General features: G+C 41.7%; 1 protein-coding gene across 5 annotated transcripts in view; it reads left to right on the top strand.

Moving 5' to 3' along the window:
• The window catches only part of SLC23A2 (solute carrier family 23 member 2), a 78,345-nt gene that overhangs the window by 29,850 nt on the left and 26,565 nt on the right, over positions 1–21,930 (top strand). For 4 of the 5 annotated variants that reach the window (XM_060276384.1, XM_035117372.2, XM_060276383.1 and 1 more), the window contains 5 exons: positions 2,140–2,404; positions 3,875–3,973; positions 10,911–11,027; positions 16,229–16,386; positions 18,346–18,434. In XM_060276384.1, the coding sequence (XP_060132367.1) occupies positions 2,300–2,404; positions 3,875–3,973; positions 10,911–11,027; positions 16,229–16,386; positions 18,346–18,434 (568 nt within the window). In that variant the 5' untranslated portion in view covers positions 2,140–2,299. The remainder of the gene's footprint in view (positions 1–2,139; positions 2,405–3,874; positions 3,974–10,910; positions 11,028–16,228; positions 16,387–18,345; positions 18,435–21,930) is intronic. The other variant, XM_035117374.2, reaches the window with a different exon arrangement.

The raw sequence follows: 21,930 nt of genomic DNA, 5'->3' as shown, positions 1-21,930 counted from the left end.
CTATGCCCCACAAATAACCCAGAGATGCATTTTACATAAAAGGCCACATTCTACTCATGTAAAAACACGCTGATTCCCAGACCATCCACGGGCCGGATTTAGAAGGCGATTGGCCGGATATGGCCCCTGGGCTTTAGTTTGCCTACCCATGCCATGAAACTACATCATCATAAGACTTGAGTGGTACTTTCTAACCTTACTAGGCCTGTATAGTTTTATCTTAAAGCATCTCCTCCTGTGAACAGATGCCAATTTTATATTTCTATTCATATATTCCAGTCTTCTCTGTATGCCCATAAAGGTTGGTTGGTTGATTGAACATAACAGTTTATGTTAACCACTAAGGAAAAAAATAACACAATAAAATTCAAAATGGCAACGATTAGTTCATGCAAAGGCAAAATGCTCTTTAACTTGCCCACCCAATGTACATGCAGCCACTGCCACCACCGCCAATCTGCCTTTGTTTTGCTTCTCTGGAGAGGAATGGACTGAAGCACCCTTTGTCTGTGTCTCAACTTACCGGTATATAGAAGTGAGCTAAAGGAGAGAGCCATTGTTACTGTCCCCAGGTCATTTAAAAGTGGACCCTTTTAACATTTCATTTGCTTCCCATGCGACTAACATATTGAAAGCCTGGTCTTCCCAGTCTTTCATTTCTCTCTTGTTCCCTTTACATTCACAGCAATATATACTTTCAAACAGCCTTATGCTAAAGGAAGATGATTTTCCCAAATCTGTTCCATGTGCCTCCTGCCTTATCATCGACTCACAGAATGGTAGCATTCCAATTTCCAAAAAGCCACTTGTTTGCTCTATATCTCCTGTATTGCTACATGACTTTTAACACACAGTCTATGCTCTCAGTATTTTAGATGAATGTTAGCCTCATATTAAGTTAGAACACATATTAAGAGTTTTAACTTCAGTGGTTCTAAAGTGGAAGCATTATTGTACAGAAGTCTGGTAGTAAAGGGAATTGGTTAATTCACTCATGCAAAAACAAGATGTAAGAGACTGTGTAAAGTGAGTTGTCAACAGAGGCAAACATCTCTGGACATTTTGCAAGTTGTGTCCCTTTATAGAAAAGGGTTTTGGAGTAGCCTAAAATGTGAGTATGTGAATATGTGAGTATGTGAACTAGAAGTACATACCCAAGAATTCTAACTGCGGATTGATGGCGCACTGGTTTGTTTCTGGAACATCTTTGGATATTTTGATTGTTTAAATCTGAGTTTGCATAGTTATTTTGTGTGTGAATTAAATCATCCTTGTTCATTTATCAAAGGCAGTCTTTACACAGCTTAAGTTTTATTAACCCCAGTTTGACTGAAATTTGATTTGCGTTCACATCTGTACTTTTGATTAGATCCATTTTTTTAGTTGTGGCCAGCTTTAAATTGTCATAATGTGCATTTGTGTGTGCCTTTTTCAAAGGTTTACCTACAACCAAGTGCATAGGCAAAGTTTTTTTCACCTTTGTTCATTTATGTAAACAGCACCATCACTCAGTAGGTGTGGTGCTTCAGACTATGATGTTAGTTTATCATCTGAAATTCCTCAGTAGGGAGGCAATAGAGCAGCATTCCCCAATCTGGTACCCTCCAGCTGTTTTGGACTACAGCTGCCATCAGCCCTGGCATCCTATGACTGTGCTGGCTGGGGCTCATGTGAGTTGAGCCCTAAGCATCTGGAGGGTACCAGGTTGATGAAGGGTGCAGTAGAAGGAGAGGAGAAAGATGGGAGTATAGCTAAAAGGGAATGAATATATGCAGTTCGAAACTCAGGGTTAGTTTCAGTAGGCAGGGGATGAAGAGTAAGTGGTATAACTTCATTTTGAGCTTTAAGGAAGAACTGGGGCAGGTTGGCATCATCAGCCTTGAAAAGGGCTGAATATCTATTTCAAGATTCCTGTCACCAGAATCAAATAGGCTTGAGGGATTTTTCTGCTATGTTGTGAAGGGGGGAAAGACTGTGGCTGACTGTCTTCTTTAGGGCATCCTTGGACATTGGTTGAAATTCTCAATGTAATTAACTTGGCATAAAACCTGGATTCTTGGTGAGGTTTATACACTGCAGCAAATGTCTTGTGGAATTGTACTGCAAATTTTTAATGGTGTTTCATTTCTTTATTTCTAGGTGCCATAGAAGCACATGTTACTTACAGGACCTCATGCTCCATTGTGAACTCCTGTGATGCTCTTCTGACTTCCTGAGGTGCCCTATTTTTTAATTGAAAACCCTATCCCCATACTAATAACTTAGTGACTACGTGAATTTTAGAGCATTGTGGGAAACAATGGGAATTGGCAAGAACACTACGTCTAAGTCAGTTGAAACTGGAAGTCCAACAGAGGGCAAATATGAGGATGAATCCAAGCATCCTGCTTTCTTCACACTACCAGTAAGTTGCATACTCCAAAAAGTTGCATTGCTTCCCTGTGGTGGCACAATGTAATCACAAGCTTAGCCATAATATCTGCTTCTGCTTCAATCATCATTCTCAGCCAGGTATTTCTAGGCACTGATTCTCCAAAGTGTGCTCCTTGAGGTCCAGTTAAAAACTCCCATTGTGTGGGAAATGCATTTTACAATAGTACAACTTTGAAAATTGCATTGGGTCAGTGGTGACTTGTGATATGCCTTTCACAGAAAACTTTACTGATCTTTATTTCTGGAGCAGAAGTTGGTTGTAAAACTCATCTTTGTTGTAAAAGCCATCTTGCTAATCTGAATCTTCGGAAAGAAAGAGCTCTGAATGTATTTTTAGTATGGAGAGGCGACCAAGAAAAAATAGTTCCATGGTTTAGAAATGAATTTTAGGGCTCTGTATGAATGACTTTGTTCAGAATGCAGGTACAAATGTTGTGTACACTGACTAGATTGCACAAGCAATCAGACTCTTACCTCTTTGAGTACAGTTGACTAGATAGGCTTTGAACTATTGCATGCAAATGCTGATGATGATTATGACAATTTAGCCACAGATTACCAAACCACTTCCAATTAATGCAATTCAGCATTTGATGATAGCTTGACATTGGTTCATTGCAACATGGAAACATGAACTTGCTGACCATGGTTATATGTTAGTCTAACTGTCATTTCCAGTATTTGAATAGTGCATTGTGGGATTGTTCCAGCTTTGTTCTGCCCTGTATAAGACTGGACCAGAGGGTTTCTAGTCTGCTGTTACACTCACGGTCTCCATACCAATGCTGTTTGTATTAAGTCAAAGGGGCTGATGTCTTTCTAATGTGTACATTTTGTTTCCTGTTGTGGCATAATGTGTATATCTCTTTAAATTGATAAAATACTGTTGACGGGTCCTGTGCTTATGCTGCAGTATTCCTGTTCTGTCTAGTACTGTGCCAAGTCTTTCAATAGCTCCCCCATCCCCGGTTCAGGGAGGGAAGTAAACCCAAACATGCCCTAAAAGTCGGTGAGGTGAAAATGAAGTTCAGATAATATGTTGACTGGTTTTGGGCTGGTGGGGATGGGACAGTGGTTATCTTCTTTTCCTTTATGAAATGGAAAAATAAACATTGCACAAGTCAAAGTGCTGGGCACACTTGCTGGAGCACCAGCAGCCAGCTCTCTCTGTCTCTTCCAGCCAGCCTCCCTTCCTAGGCATGAAGGGAGCTGCGTGCTGCAGCAGCAAGTGGTTACAGTGCTTTTACCTGCACTTTTTTTGCTTGTACATCAGCTGGCTCAAGCTGATGGGAGTTGGTTCTCGATGAATTCAGTATGTTGAAAATGTTGCGCTCTTTGTTGAGAATACTAATTCCTGTGCTTGCCCTAGAGGATACAGTTATTTAACAATCTATAGTAACTATTTTTATACAGTATATTAATTCCTTTTTCTTTTTCATAGGTTGTAATGAATGGTGGAGCTACATCAAGTGGTGATCAAGATACGGAAGATACAGAGCTAATGGCAATCTATACAACTGAAAATGGAATTGCCGAAAAGGTATCTTTCTGGAGTAGATTCTAAGATTGGCACTGGTGCAGCCAAAGTAACTCATTTGCTCAGCTTGGGATGCTGCACGCACACTGAGGTGATCCCTTGGAGTATTTTTGGAGGGAAGCCCTGGGAAGGTAGCTCAGTGACTGTCAAGAGGAGAGCTTGAGTGCTGGTAGTGTGTGGAGATGATGGGGAATTGCCTGGAGAATCAAGGTGGAGACTGTAATGGCGTTTTAAGGTTACAGAAATTTATCTGTTTGTTCATAACCTTCTTGTATCTTCTCTGGCTTGTGACAGGCAGCATAGCTGGAAAAAAAGTTTACCATTACCACTAACTCAGAATGAAAGATAAAGCATTGTTGCATATTCTAGGTTGATCATGATGAACAATAAATCTGATTCATGAAATCCTGTTTATCGCATAATTCTTATTACCATGTGATGGTTGGTTGTATGGCATAGTCTGCCAAACATTTACAGACAGTGCTTTTCCCATCCCACTAACAATATCTATCAGTGGAAGGTATGGTTTCTCAAGGGACACACCCTGGATTCAGTAATCAGTATCCTGACAAGCAGTATGAAGAGACCTTGACAGTTCTGTGGAAACTCTTCACTCTTCTCTTGTTCTCCTTATTTTGACATTTCTGCTAATTTTGCTTGTTTCCCCCTTTGTCTTCCTTGTGGTTCCCTGACATTATCCATGTCTTTTGTTAAGACTTCAAGTCAATGTCTCTTGATAACAGTAAAACCCATAAATTCTGCTTACAAAATTAATTAAGCAGCTTGTGTAGTCTACCAAAGAAATTTACTTTGCCGTATTCAGGTTTTTGCAGACTGGAAAATATTTCAGCAAGATAGGGAAATATAAAAAACAAGGAAGCAAGTTTCATTTCACAGAACTTTCCCCCTTGAAAATCACACACTTCCCTCTGTGCAATATTTGTTGCAATATTTAAAATGAGAGGTAAGATTATCTGGCTTCCTCCAAGGCCCGCTGGATTCATAAAGAAGCTTTTGGAACTACAAGTTGCCCTTTCTGATCTTACATGATCTGCAAAATTACATTTAAAAGGAAAAAATAAGCTGAGAATCAACTTTCTTTATTCTATATAAAGATAGTATTAGATGGTGGAGTTTCAGCATCACATTCCCACTCCATTTGCTTTTTAATGACTATACTAGAGATTATAAATGCTTTGAAATTTGCAATTTGATTTAGAGAAAAGATACAGTAAATAGGATGGAAAAAATGGTGGGGATGGCGACATTATCACTGATTACCTTTTAACTAATTTAATTTCCCTTATTTTCTATCCTTCCATAATTTAGATGAAGCGTTAAGGACAGGTTTCTTTGTTTAAGGGAACATTGAGTAAAAGCATCTGTTGGAAAGACTGTACTTGAAAATTTTCATGTTTTGGGCCATAATAATTTACCAATGGATTTTAGGATTGTACATCATTTCCCTCATTTGTGTGGGCTGAAGTAGATGTTTTGGTAATCAGTTTTACTATAGCTGCAGTTGTCTTGTTGCACAAACCTCATTTTTTCCAGAGTCCAGTTATAAACACTGAGCTTATTCAGGGAAGCAAAATGACTGAGCATTTCTGTTTTTAATGCCACCTTTGTTTCAGAGATTAATGTTGGCAGCCAGGGAGATGCAAGGGAAACGATGCCAAAGTTGGACCACCTAGACTTACTTCCATGATTGTAGGTGGTGGCAATCATAAGGGGATTAGGCAATTGCAGCATGTGTAACTAATAGGATAAAGTTATACAACTGGGTTACTGGACTCCGGATTCCAAGACACATATTTTGACTATCTGATATCGGTTAAGTAATATATTTGTTGGTCTTCACTCTGACCCGTAGAACAGAAGCAGCACATCTGCTGATACTGCAGCTGCTACCTTAATGCTGGGTCTGCTGCCTTTTGTAGTGACAGTAAAGCTCTTCCAGTCCCTTTTCTAAAGGGATCGTGGTAGATTTATGTTACCATTCTTATTTTGAACAAAGGTCTCCCACATCCCATCACTCATCAGCTCTTCCTACATGAGCCTGTTTGTTCCCTGTGGTGTGAGGAAGAGTAGGAAACTGCTGCATTTTTCGTGCAGGAAATATCCAATTTCAGAAAGGCATTGTTTTCATAAAATTAATTAGCAGGCTGATGCATTGCAAGTAAAATTGGGCAACAGCAATGGGTACAGTGCTAGTCAGACTGAAAAATCAAAGTTGTAACTATTTTTTTCTTCAAGTGTCTCTGCGAAACTGATATTTACACACACACCTCATTAGAATCTGATACTTTGCTTACACTATTAAACTGCCATGCCTTAAAATATTTACATGTATTCCAGTGAAACTATTTCCAACAATTTAGTTCAGTTACTTTTGGCTACTGGGGGGGGGGGGTCCTCAGCAAATGTGGGGGTCACAGAAAAGCTGTAGAAACCTGTCTTCATGCTTTTATGTAGCATAACTAACGCTATTTTGATTCTGTACAACTGCTTGCTAAATATCTAATTCAGATATTTCTACAACAGATAAAATTAACACATCATTCTAAGTTTCATTGACTTTAAAGTTTAAACTTTGTTTACGTAAATAAATGTTTTTGTCAAGCATGCTAACTTGGATCTCCATTGGTTTTAGACAAGTGAAAAATGTTCTTGAAAATGATTTAGAAAACTCATGTCATTAGCCTGTTTCTCACAGAGTTTGTTTAACAAAGCTCAAATCCCCTATGAGTTGTCCCACAGATGATCAAACAAACCATGGCTTGCTTTTCAAAAGTTTGTTCCCCCAGCTGCTCTTTGTAGCTTGGTTACCATCTGGGGTGGGCAAACAAACCATGGTGAAGGGTTTGCATGTAACACAAAGCCTTATATGAAAGCACACCAAGGTTCCTAAGCCAACAACAAACCCTGGCTTTAGACTAAACATAATAAAGTTAAGCCACTGGGCAGCGTTTTGACAATTACTGTATGTGCAAACCAAGCCACTTTTGTGCTCCCATCTTCAGCAGAGCTCCTGATACAGCCATAGGCTAGGATCCTAAAATCTTAAGCAAGTTTACAGAAGGGAGGTTTGACATCCTGTCCTTCTCCCTGAGAAGCCTCGGGCGGGTGAGGAGCATGTTGGAGGGCCATCCTGAATTATATGGATGAGGTGTGGGGACTACAAGAGAGCGATGGGGATAGAAAACCTTCCCTGAGTTATCTTAGGATCCAAGTCCGATTTTGTTTGATTTCTTCCCCTCCCCCCTGTAGCCTTGCTTCATCCCATGTTGTTCATGGGGAGTGCCAGGCCTTCTAGGGAGGCACTGGAGAAAACTTAGAGGGGGTGGTGGGAAATGCTCTTTTGTTAATTTTCTTACCTTTTCTTAGGGCCTAAGATATTGTCCTCAGAATGAGAATCAGAATTCCCTAAAGGATTTTCTTTTGGAAGGGGGCTTGAGTTCTTCCTCCTGTCTTGTTTTAACTGACATGTGCATCCTGGGTGGGCTGTAAGACAGACTGCAAAGGTTCTGTGCTTCTTTACACTGAATTGGTAAATAGTGCTCCAAGCCTCCTGGAATTCTTGCTTCTCAAATCCCCCCCCCCCCGAGGAAGCTTTAAGTTATGGGGTGTGTATGGTCTTGATCCCCTTTTCCTTTAGTTTTCTTGATTATTCAACATTGAAGACATGTTTGCTGGAGACTGAGCTAGAGCTTCTCTTGAAAGTGTTTATTTAGGTTGCTTTTATTTAGGTTGCTTTTACCCCTTAGGCTACACTGCATGAGTTATGAGAGTCTAGTTCTTGATCAGTTATTTTTTTAGAAAATGTTGTTGGCATTTTTGAGCCATGTGTTGGGATGAACCCAAGCTGCTTTCTGTCTTCTTCCTACTGCTCCCTTAGAAGGGTGTAGCCATGAAATACATTCTGCATTCTCATAAGTTAACTGTAGAGCCATTTCCAAATACAATAAATGTACACCCCTTTTTGAATGAGGCTCCTCTGTCATCACACAGCCCCAAATTCTGCTTTGTTTGTTTGATCTTTGGCAAGTTGAAACAGCTTCCATCAGGTTTGTGATGTCCCACTCATGGATGTTTGCCTTCAACCACACCTATCTTCTTCTCTACACACAAAAGAAGTCCTGTGAGAAGGCATGGTAGTTGAAAGACTTCTAGGCGCATAGCCTTCTGCACCCTCCTCTCTCACTACCAGCCTTGCTCTCAGTGACTGTGTCCCAGGAGAGGGAGAAAGGGAAAACCTCCCTGTAGGCAGGAACTCTGTGAGTTTTCCACAGATCTGACAAGATTGCCTGCTCCCTGGCACATGCTGCTTTGAGAAATCTGGCATTAGTACAACTAGGTGTAACTATCCTGCATAACAAGCCGTTTTCCTTCATTAGCATCTCGTTCAGTTCAACTGATGTCAGCCATGCTGTGCTCAGGGTTGAGTTGTCATGGTTGAAATCACAACCACAGGGAGAACTTAAAAGTTCCCGTCAAAACAAAACAAAGGAACTCTCCATTGCCTTCTACAGAAGTATGTGTTTTGTTGCTAAATCAGCACTGGAAATAAAAATTCATCTGCTGCTGTAGTTTCAATTATTCTCTCTGATACGAAACACAACATTGACGAGTAAATGGGTTTGGTTTTGGGCAGTGCTTTTTTTCCTGGGGGGACGCAGGGGTTCACATACCCCTAAACATTTTGTGAAGCCAAGTTTGGCCTCATTGAGGGGCAGTATTTCAATATGAGTAGGAAAATGAGAGTACCCTGAAACATTTTTTTAAATAAAAGAGGACTGGTTTTGGGTCTCCTATTCAACAACCAAATGAAGATAATTAGCCAAATATGGATTCAAGTCAGCATGGTAGTTATACAAACCCTTCTTTCCACTGAGATTGGTAAACTAAATACATCCTCCTATACACCGGCTGTGGTCAATAAAAAGTATCTCTTGACAAATATTTAAAATGACTCCTGTGGATAGAGCTAGGCCAGTGGTTCCCAAACATTTTTGGGGCCACTGCCCCCTTGGTTCCATAAATTCATCTCCAGTGCCTGCTACCCTATAAAAAGCATTATTCAGAAGGGCGGTTTGCACGACCCACTAAGGAAGAGAAAAACACAGTGAAATTCAAAACAGTAACAACCAGTTGCTCATTTATTCAAAATCCATTTAAACTATGTACTGTAATTAATTTTACGAAACTGATGAACTTGATCCAGTGTGGCCAGTCTGATAGTCATTTACACTTCTGGCACCCCACTGCCGCCCAAGGGATGCTACTACCCTCTTTGGGAACCACTGGTGTAAGCTGAACAACCATTTCAGACCTTTTAGATCCCTTTATTCAGGGGTCAGCAAACTTTTTCAGCAAGGGGCCGGTCCGCTGTCCCTCAGACCTTGTGGTGGGCTGGACTATATTTTGAAAAAGGAAAAAAAGGAACAAATTCCTATGCCCCACAAATAACCCAGAGATGCATTTTAAATAAAAACACACATTCTACACATGTAAAAACACCAGCCAGGCCCCACAAATAACCCAGAGATGCATTTTAAATAAAAGGCCACATTCTACTCATGTAAAAACACGCTGATTCCTGGACCATCCGTGGGCCAGATTTAGAAGGCGATTGTGCTGGATCCTGCCCTGGCCCTTAGTTTGCCTACCCATGCCTTTATTCCTAATCTAATGCCCATGTTATAGTTTGTGTGTTTAGTTTCACTGTATATATGTTAGCTTCACTGTATTTGTCTATTTGCTGAATTGGGGGAAGGGTGGGATATAAATTGAATAAATAAATACCTAAATTTGTACCTTCCTCTGTCCTCCTCCGTCTGCTCTCTGTCTTCTTTTCCTCTCCAAAAGGTGATTGTGGGCCATTCTTTTCCACCAGCAAAAGACCAAGATTCTACAGCACAGGTTGTGGCTATTTACTGTAATTCTTTACCCCGAATTGGAATAAGAAGAGCAAATAGCAATGAGAGAGTGAATCAGAAATGTATGATGAGTAAACCTGAGGATACCATCAGTGTTGCTGATTTTTCACATTTTTGCTTACTATTCATAGAAACATGGTAGTTGCCAGAATTACAAGTGAGCCAACTCAGTGCTCTTGGCTTTCCAAATTATTACTATGAAATATGAAAGACTTCAGTGAACGCTTGAAAAATATTGGACAATACAGAAAGACCAGCATATTAGGCTTCTTCTCAGTGTCTTAATGTTTGATCCTTGAGCAGTTTTTACCATGATGCTTTCAAATTTTATGGAGTCTAGAAACTTTATTTTTAAGCTTGATTTTTTCACATAGGGCCTATAAAGGGAACCATTGTTTTCTCTCCTGCTCTAGTAAGTGTGGTCAGACTTTTCATCCTTTGTGTCTTTCCCAAATTCTAATGCAACCCTGATTTGAGTCTAACTCACTGAAAATTCAGCTATGTGTACTGAAAGGAATACATCCATTGTAGTAAGTAGAATTTGTGCCATGAATTGTGAAATCTTGGTCTCTTATGCAAGATTTCCATTATTACTATATTTATTCTTAAACGCCCCTTTCCTGATGATATGTGATTTGGAGTTTCTCATGCTCTATTTGTTTGTGTAATCCAATTGGCCATCATAATCTTCTTTTTGGCGTAATGTCCCATGGTTATATTACAAGAAGAGAATAATGCCCTGCTTGTAGGCAAAGGGAAGAGGTTGGTTATATGAAAGGGTGAGTGTGTGTGTACAATTCTCTTGCATACTTAGTGCGACAGATTACTTGAAAGCTAAAAAAACCTTGCTTTTTAAGTGTGTGTATTGATGCTGCTTTGAAACAGGGCACAGATCTTGTCAAATGTGTTCTCATAACCATGTTGCATATTGAACTTGTGCATTCTCCTATAATACTAAATTACTAATTATTTGTTTCCACCGCTTGATCTGTTTTTAACAGAGTGCGCTGGCGGAGACACGAGATTGCAGCGGAAGCTTGGACGCCCAAAGAACGGACATGATATACACAATTGAAGATGTTCCTCCCTGGTACCTCTGCATATTCTTGGGATTACAGGTACATATTGTGGGGAAAATATGGTGCTCTCGTTATTCCTACTGTGCTATATTTAATATTTTAAGTATTACTCAGCAGAAAAAAAGCCTTAACTAATGCAGGCAAGCAACACAGGAATGAAAGATTTCAAGAACTGATGTTGGCTTAGAGACAGTTTTTTCTTTGGTCCTAGTTCTCTGAATTTTAATTGCTGAAGCTGGGAAGATGAGAAGCCAGCTCTGCTTTCACAGTACTTCAATGCAACAGTAGCATAATGGTACACTGGAGAGGGCAAAAATATTTCTGGAGCCTCTGGAAATGTTTGTTCTACTGCTTTTACAGGCAGTTCTTTACCCCAAAAGTCCACATTGATTTGCCCCATTGCTTGGTGCACTTGGCACATTAATTTGGGAATTCTAAATACCACCATAATCTTGTACTGCTGTTCTAGCAATGGGTGATCCTAGGAATTTTGGTACTGTAGTCTGCAGAGCCTTGTAGCCAAAATGAGGTATTTTAGGAGCAGAGGTGGCTCTACTAGGAGTGAAAATGAGGTGGCTACCTCAGGCAGCAGGTCTTAAGATGTATTTAAGAGCATCAAGTAGGAGAGATACAGACCTGACCAAAGAACAGAACAAGCCCCATTGAAACAAATGGAAGCTTTGAAAGGTCATAGTAATGCTCTTGCAAAGTTTCCATTCAAGTCATTGGGTCTTGTGCAGCAGAACTTCCCGTTGCTCCTGTAGCCTGGGAAAGAAGTGCCATTTCGTTTGTGTGCTGCAGGGACTATACTGTCATCGATCTGGTCCTGTTGAAGGGATCCTTGTGTGTGTACCGTGTTTCCCACATTTTAAGACACCGTCTTATATTTATTTTACTCAAGAAAATAAGCCTATGGCTTATTTTCGGGGGGTGTCTTGGTTTTTTTATTAAGCAATTATTTTTTATTAAGCAATCTTGGTTTTTTTTAAAAAAACCAATCCTTCCACGCGGAAGGAGAGTACCGAGCCAGCAGCAGCAACGCTGGCCGCTGCAATAGGAGGCAGGTGCCTGGAACCAGCGATTGCTGCAGCCCCAACAAAGCGCGCAGCAGCGCCACTCGGTTCAAGGCAGTGGGACCCAGCAGTGTCATCCTCGTCCTCCCACTGCTGTTGCTGCTGCTAGCCCCTGGGGGCCGCGGAGGCGGCTGGGCAGCGACAGCTGGAGCCCAGCTGGGCAGCAGCAGCAGGAGGAGGACGGAGGCAGGCGCCCAAAAGTGGCGACGAGGCTGGCTGGCGGAGGAGGTGGTGGAGGTGGAAAAAGGGAGGCGGGTGGAGCCACCGCTGCAGCCCTTGTGGGAGCCGCCTGGCCGGCTGCTGGCTGGAGGGGTGCATACCCGAGTGGGAGCCGCCGCTGCCGTTGCCGGAGGAGGAGGAGCCTCCCGCTGCCGTTGCTACGCCGGAGGAGGAGGAGGAGGAGGGAGGCGCATCGCGGCCAGGCGCACACAAGGAAGGCTGGCCAAAGGGAGCCCGCAGCCGCTCAACAGCACCTTGGCTCCGCTGGGCTTAGCTTCTCTGCCTTGCAGCCGGCTGTGGCTGCCGCCGCCGCTGCCTATTGTCACGGGAGAGGCAGGGAGCGAGCAAAAGAGGGCGCGTGCTGGCCCAGAAGGAGGAGAAAAGGTGCAGACGGGGAGAGATGGGCGCCCCAAAGCGCCCTGACCATTGGATGTATTCGCTGCCTCCCAGGGTCGAAAAGGAAAGCACCAGTAGCCCCAATAGGAAAGACAGGCCTGCTCCAGAGGGGCAGGAAGAGGCTTTCCCCCCCCCCTCTCCCTGTGCGCTCAGCAGGCGGTGGAGAAATCAGCTGAGAGGCGCGTTTTCCCCCCACGCCTGTCGCTGGTTCGCTGGCTCCCTGAGCACACAGGAGGGGCTGAGGAGGTGACAGGAACAATGGTGGCTTACTTTCTGACTACGTATTAAAAAAGGGGAAACACGGTAGTTCAAGAGAAAAGGATCCTTTGCCTGCAGTTCTGTTTCCAGTCCCATGAGGAATGGTTGAAAGACCAGGGTAGGTGTAGTAGCCTGAAGAAGAAAAGATTAAGTTGTGGACGTGACAGTATCTGAAGGACTGTCATGTAAGGTGGAACAGCTGTGTTATCTGTTGCTCCAGAGGGCAGGACTTCCAAGCAGATTCCGACTAAACCTTAGGAACAGTTTGGCAGTGATGCAGACTGCTTTGGCAGCTGGTGGACTTCTCCTTCACTGGAGGCATTTAGGCAAAGTCTGGATGGCTGTCTGTCACTGACTTCTGAATTGTAGATCCTGTACTGATCAGTGGGATCACTAGTTCCTTACTAACTTGATAAACATGCTGGCCCACAAACTCAATTTTTCCCATGCTCAGGAGTTCTGCTCTTCGTATCCAGGCATTTCTAAAGAAAAGATGCTCTCCAGTATGTTTTGTAAAATTATTATTAAGCTGTGCTTTTGAGTGCTTCATTTTTGCAGTGAATGACCATGCCCTTTGAATATATAGGAACATTTGCCATTTATTATAGAGTAAGACTTTGAGAGTTTGTCTATTTATAACTTATACAGCACCTCTATCCTTAGAGCAAAGTTTCCCAGAATCTTGCAATCAAGCAGAAATGAAGGATGGAGATAACAATTCATTGATTATCTCCATTACAATATTACATATAAATCTTCAAATTATGTTTCAAATCCTGCACTTGGCAGGGGACTGAACTGGATGACCTCCAAGATTCCGCCTGACCCATTCAATTGTATGCTTCTGTATCTTTAATTTTTATAAGAATGACTTCATACCCTCCAACATTTCTCTGATGAAAATAGGGATGTATAATGATAAATTTACTATTTATACCCCACACATCTTATTGGGTTGCCCCAGCACTCTAGGCAGCTTCCAACATATACAAAAACATAATAAAACATTCAATATTTAAAGAACTTCCCTATACAGGGCTGCCTTCAGGCGGCTTGGGGGTTGGATAACTCCATGCCCTTCAGCATTTCTCCAATGAAAATAGGGACGTCCTAGGGAAAAGTGGGGTGTTCTGGGATCAAATCAGAAACCGGGATGGCTTCTCTAAATCAGGGACATCCCTGGAAAATAGGGACACTTGGAGAGTCTGAGAGTTCCATAGTTTCTGTGCAGTGATTCTGCTCCAAGTCATAATACAGAATCAGTCTCTTAGTCTTCATAGACTGGCAGCAGCTCTCCAGGGTCTTGGACAGTTCCTGTCAATGCAGCTACCTGAGATGCCAACGACTGATCCTTCTGCATGCAGAGCAGGCACTTTACAACTGAGCTATGGCCCCCTCCCCAGTGTTTACCATATCCACACTACAGAAAACAATATTTTTCAGTAAGGTTTCTTGGAAGTATAATATATACCTGCTGATTTTATTATATACTGGCATTGCCTTTTTTAAAAAAAAAAACATTTTTATTGATTTTCCAATAAAAACAGTCAATTATCATATCCATCAAATCATAATCATAGTCCAATTAAAAACAATAAACTAAAATAAAAAAACAACCAAATTACAATCCTAATTATTAATTATTAATTTTTTCTGGGCTTCCCATAGTCTGGACCTCTGAAGTTATATCTTCAATATCTTCGTTCCTGCCCTCTTCTTCTTGTTCTCATAATTTCCACCTTCTGATCTTAACGCTTTAAAGTTCTCCGTCCCTGGCTACGCGATTCTCAATCATGTCAGAAATCATATATCCTTTCATCCATCGAGTACAGCTTTATTTGTGTGTATGTGTGTGTGTGTGTGTGTGTGTGTGTGTGTGTGTGTGTGTATATATATATATATATATATATATATATATATATATATATATATATATATATACATACACAGCTTTTCCTGACTTCATTCCAACCTTCCAATCTGGGCTGTTGTCCAAGTCTATTTGAAGTCTAATGACGCAGCAACTCCCAAGTTGTTAAATTATTCCAATCCGGGCTGTTGTACAAGCCTGTCGTTTGAAATTTAATGACGCAGTAACTTCCATGTTGTTAAGTTGTTACTGATTTCCCATTGTTAAATTGTTGAGCATACTGTTTGCAAATATTGCAATGTCCACAGTCATTTGGCGATCGATCAGTTTTCCCAGAGACCACAGAAGTGGGCCCTAGAAGTGGGGTTGCTAGACATCCATTTAGCCTTCTCTCTCGCTCATAATGAAGAAATTCTGCAAACAGATGCACTGTATGTTATCCCAAATTGTTGTCGCAAGTCATTATAAAGTCAGCTAGCAAGTATTTCCCACTTCCCTTGAAAAAGGGAGCAATTCTCATTTTTCTATGCTGCGTCATATTAACAAGCACCATCTTGTTTCTTCTTGTTTCCTCTTTTATCTTTTTAAAGTCTTTCAAGTCTAAGTAAAGCTGCACAATTGAATAGAAGTCCATCTGTACTTTTCACAAAAAAAGAGGTTTATTAATGAGGCTGGCATAGAAAAACAATTGTAGGTATTGAGAAGAAGAAAAAAGAACGTATCAATCACCTCCATAATCCAAACACCATGATGAGAATCTCTTTGAAGTCCGAGCTTAAACACCAGGGACTATGCAGTTCTGCAGGTTTTTTCTCACTCATCTTCGGTCCAGACTACCGTATGTCTGTTTATTATCCAGATCTGATTATTTTATCAAACAGATATTTCTGGCTATGAGAGTGACTTCGGAGAGTGCCAGCCGTGTCGTGCTCTGGGACCCAGCGTCCTGCCGCTTGCACCTTGATGCAAGCTGACAACCTCGGATGGTCTGCGGGTCTACAAGACAATCCTCCCCCACCCTGGGGAGTCTTACACTGTCATTTCCTAACCCTTGGCAGAAATCTATCCCAAGTGAAGTTCTGCATCGAGACTTAATTCCTTAGGGATTGCTGATGCTGTGCTCTCCAGATGGCTTTTAACAACCTATTGCGTTGTTTGTTGTCTTCTCGCTTTTACTTTGCTTTGTGCTGTGATGCAGCACCACCTCTGCTTTGGTCTTGCCAGATGGCGTGTGTCTTCACAGTTGAGTCCTGCTTTTAGAAGTTGCTTATCCATAAGCAGGTGTTAATTGATGGTTGCTTGGAAGCAATTTGGAAATATATTGCGCTTGAAAAATATGCTCTTGAGCTAATAGTAATGGTGCAAACAAACTGAAGGCAATCATATATCATGCTTGTAAATAAAATAACCCTCTGTATTTGCAGCATTACCTGACGTGTTTCAGTGGCACTATAGCAGTGCCCTTCTTGCTAGCAGATGCCATGTGTGTTGGATTTGACCAGTGGGCTACTAGCCAGCTGATTGGGACCATATTCTTCTGTGTTGGAATCACAACGTTGCTGCAAACAACGTTTGGGTGCAGGTAAGTTAAGAGGAAGATATTTGACTGCCTGTTACTTCTGATTTTAAGAATCCAAGTTATTTACACCAGCATAGGTTCATCTAAAAGACTGTTAAACATCTTAATTATTGCTCTTGCCACCTGGATGAACTCTAAATGTGCATCAGTAGAACATAAGTGAATAGATACAATATTGTTTGTACGCTCCAGCCTTTAAAATAGTCTGTCACAGTATCTCCAGATTTTCTCTTAAACCTTTTGGATTCTCTGTTTACCTCATTTTTAGAATGTTTTAAGTTGGTTAATTAACAAAATGTATATACTGTTTGATTGTAAGAAAACCTGTAACAAAGTAGCACTAATTCCTTCCACCCCAGCTCGGTTATACTTGAAAACATTTGCTGCATGCTAGTTGACAGGCTTTTGACAAAGGGATTATTGTGACTGAACTGTTTGAGAAGCAAGAAATGCACTTGTTAAGCCTGATATGTCTCACATGTCCCAAATAAATTTGCTCGGAATAAGAAGTCACAGATTCTGTAAGATGCTAAGAAGATCAGTCCTTAATCACAACAAAAAGTGAACTCATGGCTTAAATTCAATTTGATTTAGGTATATTTAAACATGGACTGATTCTTATTTTTTACCCCACAGAGAAGAAAGAAACCCTTTCTGGAAATAAATTCTAAACACTCAGTGATCTAACTTTTGAAGAATGTATTTAATTGCATACACTTAATTAGAGGGCTTTTGAAAGGGTAATGTGTACGTGAGGGAGAAGAGCAACAACTTTACCAGGGGCAAGAGCACAAGAGCCAACAAAATCCCTGTGATATTGAGTCATTCGCCCAGCATACCTCTCTCTGCTATTGCAAAGAATAATGTTCAGTTTTTGCTCATGTTATAAATCAGGCGAATATTCCTTGGTGTTTCTTCCAGCACTGGCCTTACTTGATTGATATGGATAGTTGTGTGGGTTGCTCTTAAAAAGCAAATGCCACGGCTTATTGCCTGTGCAAATTTGAGTTATTTATGTGCACTTTATAAATAATGATATTCTGCCAAAATAACTTGTAGAATACAGATATTAAACAAAGTTTAATATGTTGTCACAGCCTCTGTGTGGTCACAAATACATTGGATTGTATCAACAGTGTCACTCAGATGATGGTAATGCTTCTATCAGCAGAATGGGAAGGGAATCTTTTGGCTATTACTCTTCCCCCCTTGTAGCTTCCCCCCCCCCCAAAAAAACCCCAATCTGCTCTAGAACTAGGGATGCCATGCCAAGTTGAATAAAATATTGTGGGGACCCAGATAAGGTAAGGCCCGCCTCGCATACTCGATCACATAACGCAGTGCACACACACCATTTTAATGGGAATGCCCATCAACTTTGCGGGGGCCTACTTCTTCCTAGGGCATGGGGAAGAGATTTCTAACCGACCTCACACTATAAGCGCTTGTGTAGGTAGGGACATTAAAAATGAATAGAATCATAGAGTTGGAAGGAACTGAGGATCATCTAGTCCAACTCTCTGCAATGCAGGAATATGCAGCTGTCCCTTTGGGGGATTGAACATGCAACCTTCATGTGATCAGCATCACACTGAGCAATTTTGAGACAATTACTGAGACTGCCTTTTATCTGGATCCTTAGCACGCAGGAATGAGCTCATGTAAAGGAGCCTTGCTGGACCAAACCAAAGGTCCATCTGGTGCAGTATCCTCTGACCTCTGAACTATGCAGAGCCTGAGCATTTAGGACTTTGAATTCTACTGCATAATCAATACATGACTACAGAATGGGGAAATTATTTATTAAAGTCAACATTTTGTGTCTAATGCATACTAACATATCCAAGAAGGACTTCTTCTGATTCTTCTTATCCTTAGAAAAGATCTGCATGAAAGTTATGACACTGCACAAAAAGTTTGAGGTATTTCCTTTTTCTCTTTTTCTTCCTTCCTTTCTTTCAGGTTACCTTTGTTCCAAGCCAGTGCTTTTGCATTCTTGGCTCCTGCCAGAGCTATTCTCTCTTTGGACAAATGGAGATGCAACAACACAGGTAAGCAAAAGCAATTTCCATCTTAATCTTTCAGGAAGTTCAGAGTGGGAGATGAAACAGAGGAAAGTTGTCTCAGTGCAGATTTAATCTAGGAGATAATATTGTCTAAAGAGCAGAAACCATATTGAATTTTGAAAATACCCAGACGAATGCAGCAAATTCCATAGCCTGTCCCCAGGGATTTGCGGAGGACTGCTATGGGCCCTTTGAATTAGTGTCTTTAATAAGCACGCCAAACTGGGCTTCACATAAGCTTGCCAGGTTACTCTAGCAGGCCAGTTTGGGCTGGACTTTAGCAGGTGAGTGAGAAGAGGTCAGTTTCAAGCTGGTTACTTACTGTGTGAAGACTGTCTAACATGCTTTAGCCAAAGGTTTTTGCTGTTCAAGATCTTCTTCTTCTTCTTCTTCTTCTTCTTCTTCTTCTTCTTCTTCTTCTTCTTCTTCTTCTTCTTCTTCTTCTTCTTCTTCTTCTTCTTCTTCTTCTTCTTCTTCTTCTTCTTCTTCTTCTTCTTCTTCTTCTTCTTCTTCCCATCTGGCTGGGTTTCTCCAGCCATTCAAGAGCGGTACCAGAATTTGTCTCACACTAGTCCACTCATTAAACAAAAATGTAGGCTGCTAGTAGTGATGGCTGTATGGATCCTGCATCTTCAGGGACTTCAGTGTCTGGATGCAATTGTGGGAGAGGAATGTTGCCTTCATCTCTGCATGTGGACTTCTATTACCAGTTGCTGGAAACCACCGGAGGCAAGATTGCTCTTGTGCTTGAATCCTCTTGTTCCCAAATCCTGCTTGCTGGTTTCCCAAGGGCATCTGGTTAGCCACTGTGAGAACAGGATGCTGGGCTATTGGCTTGATCCAGCAGGCTCTTCTTATGCTACTAATGTTAAATTCAGTTGGCTACTATGGGAATTGGCATGGAACGATCCAGCAGGCTCCTCTTATGGACAGGCAACTCCCCATTTGCATGGGGGAGTTCTGCCCCCACCCTGACCCCTTTCCGGTGCCGAAAAAGGCACACGTGTGCATGGTCATATGCATGCCAAATGCGCACAAATGGGGAGTTGCCTGTCTTCTTTTGTATACTTAAGTATAATGGTGTATGTATGACCTGTTTCACACAGCTGCCTAAATCTCCTCCTGTGGGTCTTCCCAAGCAATCTGAAAATACATTGACGTATCTGCCTCTGCTCTTCCCTCTTCATGTGTCCTGAACCCCTAGCCACCAGTCCCGCTGGTGTATACAGTCCTAAGGGCAAATGTTAGTAGTCCCAACATGTCAGGAAACACTGTCCATGTTCAATATTGAAAGCCAAGTCCATAGTCAAACAGTCAGGCCAGGTTCCTGCCTCTGCAGCCGATCCAAGGGGTTCAATCCTGTGAAGCTCATAGGACAACCAAGCTGTGGTCAATCAACATGGGACGTTGAGCAGTCACAGCACCTAAGCTCTGCTTCTCTTTTATCCCTTGAAACTTGATCGCAGCATCTGGGCTTGACGAGGCAGGTGACCCTCACCTGTCCTGAGCCTAATCCACTGACACACCTCCTCCTAGGTCAGTTAGTGAGCTGGCTGCCTGCCTCAGCCTCCAGAGCATACCTGGCACTTCTCTCTATGCCTCAGAGTCTGCCATGCTCATGGAGATGGGGGCTCCCTCTGGCTGTGGTGATGGGTCCTGCTCCTCTGGTTTCTCTGCACTGACCCCCATCCCCTCACACACACACCCATGTGTTTGTGAAAAGAAGCTAGCCTTGAAAGGTACAGTTTGAACTTGGCTTTTTCTGCTAACTATAGTTGAGCATAACTGCAGTTTGTCCTCGTCTGGATGCCACAAACAACCTGTGGTTTGTTTAAAAAAGAGTAATAGAACCCAAACTCCATATAGCCATGCCAGAGGAGGAGGTGGTAGTGTGTGAACCAAGTGTTTCAGTTTGTCCTTCTAATGCTGAACCATTGTTTTTGGTTCCATGGTTATGGTAAACCATTGTTTATTCACAGCAAACACTAAAGAATGAGCCTGATTTCTACTCTGAAAACCCATTTTTTAATTATTCCTGCCTTGCTTATACAATGTTTTTTATAGAATTATTTGGAGCCACAGTGTCTTGACTATATTGGCAAGTCTAAGGAATCTAGAACATGATAATTTTTGTGGTGATGGTGATGTGTGTGTGTGTGTGTGTTCGTGCTCCTACGTACCGGTATATTCTTTCTGACAGGTCTTAACAGGACAGACAAGTATAAAATAGCACAAAGTACTTTTGGAAATAATTGGCATGTTTCCATGACTAGAGGCCAGGGCCAGATCTGTTACTTAAGAATACAGTGCAGCCAATGCTAATATTGCACTTGATGAGAAACAACTGTCCTATGAGGAAAGAGAGTAGAAACAGTGTCCACATTTTTAGCTGATTGCTTGCCTTTTCTAAAGGGGCTGCAGGTTCTTTTCCTGAGCATTTCAAAGCAGGAACCATTTTTAGAATAGTTAAAGAGAACCTACAAGTACCAATCTGGAAAGTGGTCCAGTGATTACATAGGTTTTTGTTTTTCCTTGCTGAATGTGGCACGGCCCAGCAAGGAAGCAGAATAGGGAAACACTCTGCTACAGATTGACCAAGCCCAGATGACTCAGGGCAACTTTGCTTTGAAGCACCTTTGGGAATTAAAATATATGCTGGGTTCCCAGGAAAGCCTAAACAGATATCTAAGAAGATTATGTGGAATCTGTTTTGAGATGGTGGCCTATCATTAGTTCCAAAGCTTGCAAAGCGTTCTTACCTCATTCTCCAAAGAACAAGCCTTCAAGCCATTATCGTTCCCATGTTGCAGTGAGAAATTAAGGCTGAGAGGTCTAAGGTCAGCTCTATAAATCCGTGGTTGAACTGAGATTTGAACTCGCTCTACTTGACATTGCAGGAAGTAGTTTAGCAGTATGGTAGGAGGTCCTGTGCATAGCTGCCAAGTTTTCCCTTTTCTCGCGAGGAAGCCTATTCAGCATAATGGAATTTCCCTTAAAAAAAGGGATAACTTGGCAGCTATGGTCCTGTGACATGTGGAGGAGCCAGAGGGAGGGGCATTGTTGCCACCAGTAGTTAAAAATCTCAAAAATACAGTCTGTAATACATATACAGTATTCACCAAGATTCAGGGTCCTTATTCTACAAGAGTGATTTTTGTGTTGAGTAAATGTAGTGGAACAAGAAGCACACTTTCAACTGTATTTGCAGCTGCAAGAGAGGTTGGCATATTCACCAAGTTTGGTAACAATTCACAAATATTCAATGTGAATATGATATTTTGGGGTGGGGAGTGTTGCCTCTGTTTCCCTGATTCACTCACCTTGGCTGACTACTGATCTGTAGCTTCATGCATAGTCAGGAGAGACATGGACTTCAGCTGAGCAGCATATGGACCAGTTCCTTTGTAGTCCTGCAAATCCTCTTTTCCAAATAGATGATAATAAAAAGGCAAACGCTTCCAAATTCTAAAATAATAATCTC

Source organism: Zootoca vivipara, chromosome 6 (genome assembly GCF_963506605.1).
Source record: "Zootoca vivipara chromosome 6, rZooViv1.1, whole genome shotgun sequence".
In the NCBI taxonomy this organism is placed as follows: domain Eukaryota; kingdom Metazoa; phylum Chordata; class Lepidosauria; order Squamata; family Lacertidae; genus Zootoca; species Zootoca vivipara.
The sequence above is the reverse complement of the archived record's forward strand: the minus strand, read 5'-3'. Positions and strand labels throughout refer to the sequence as shown.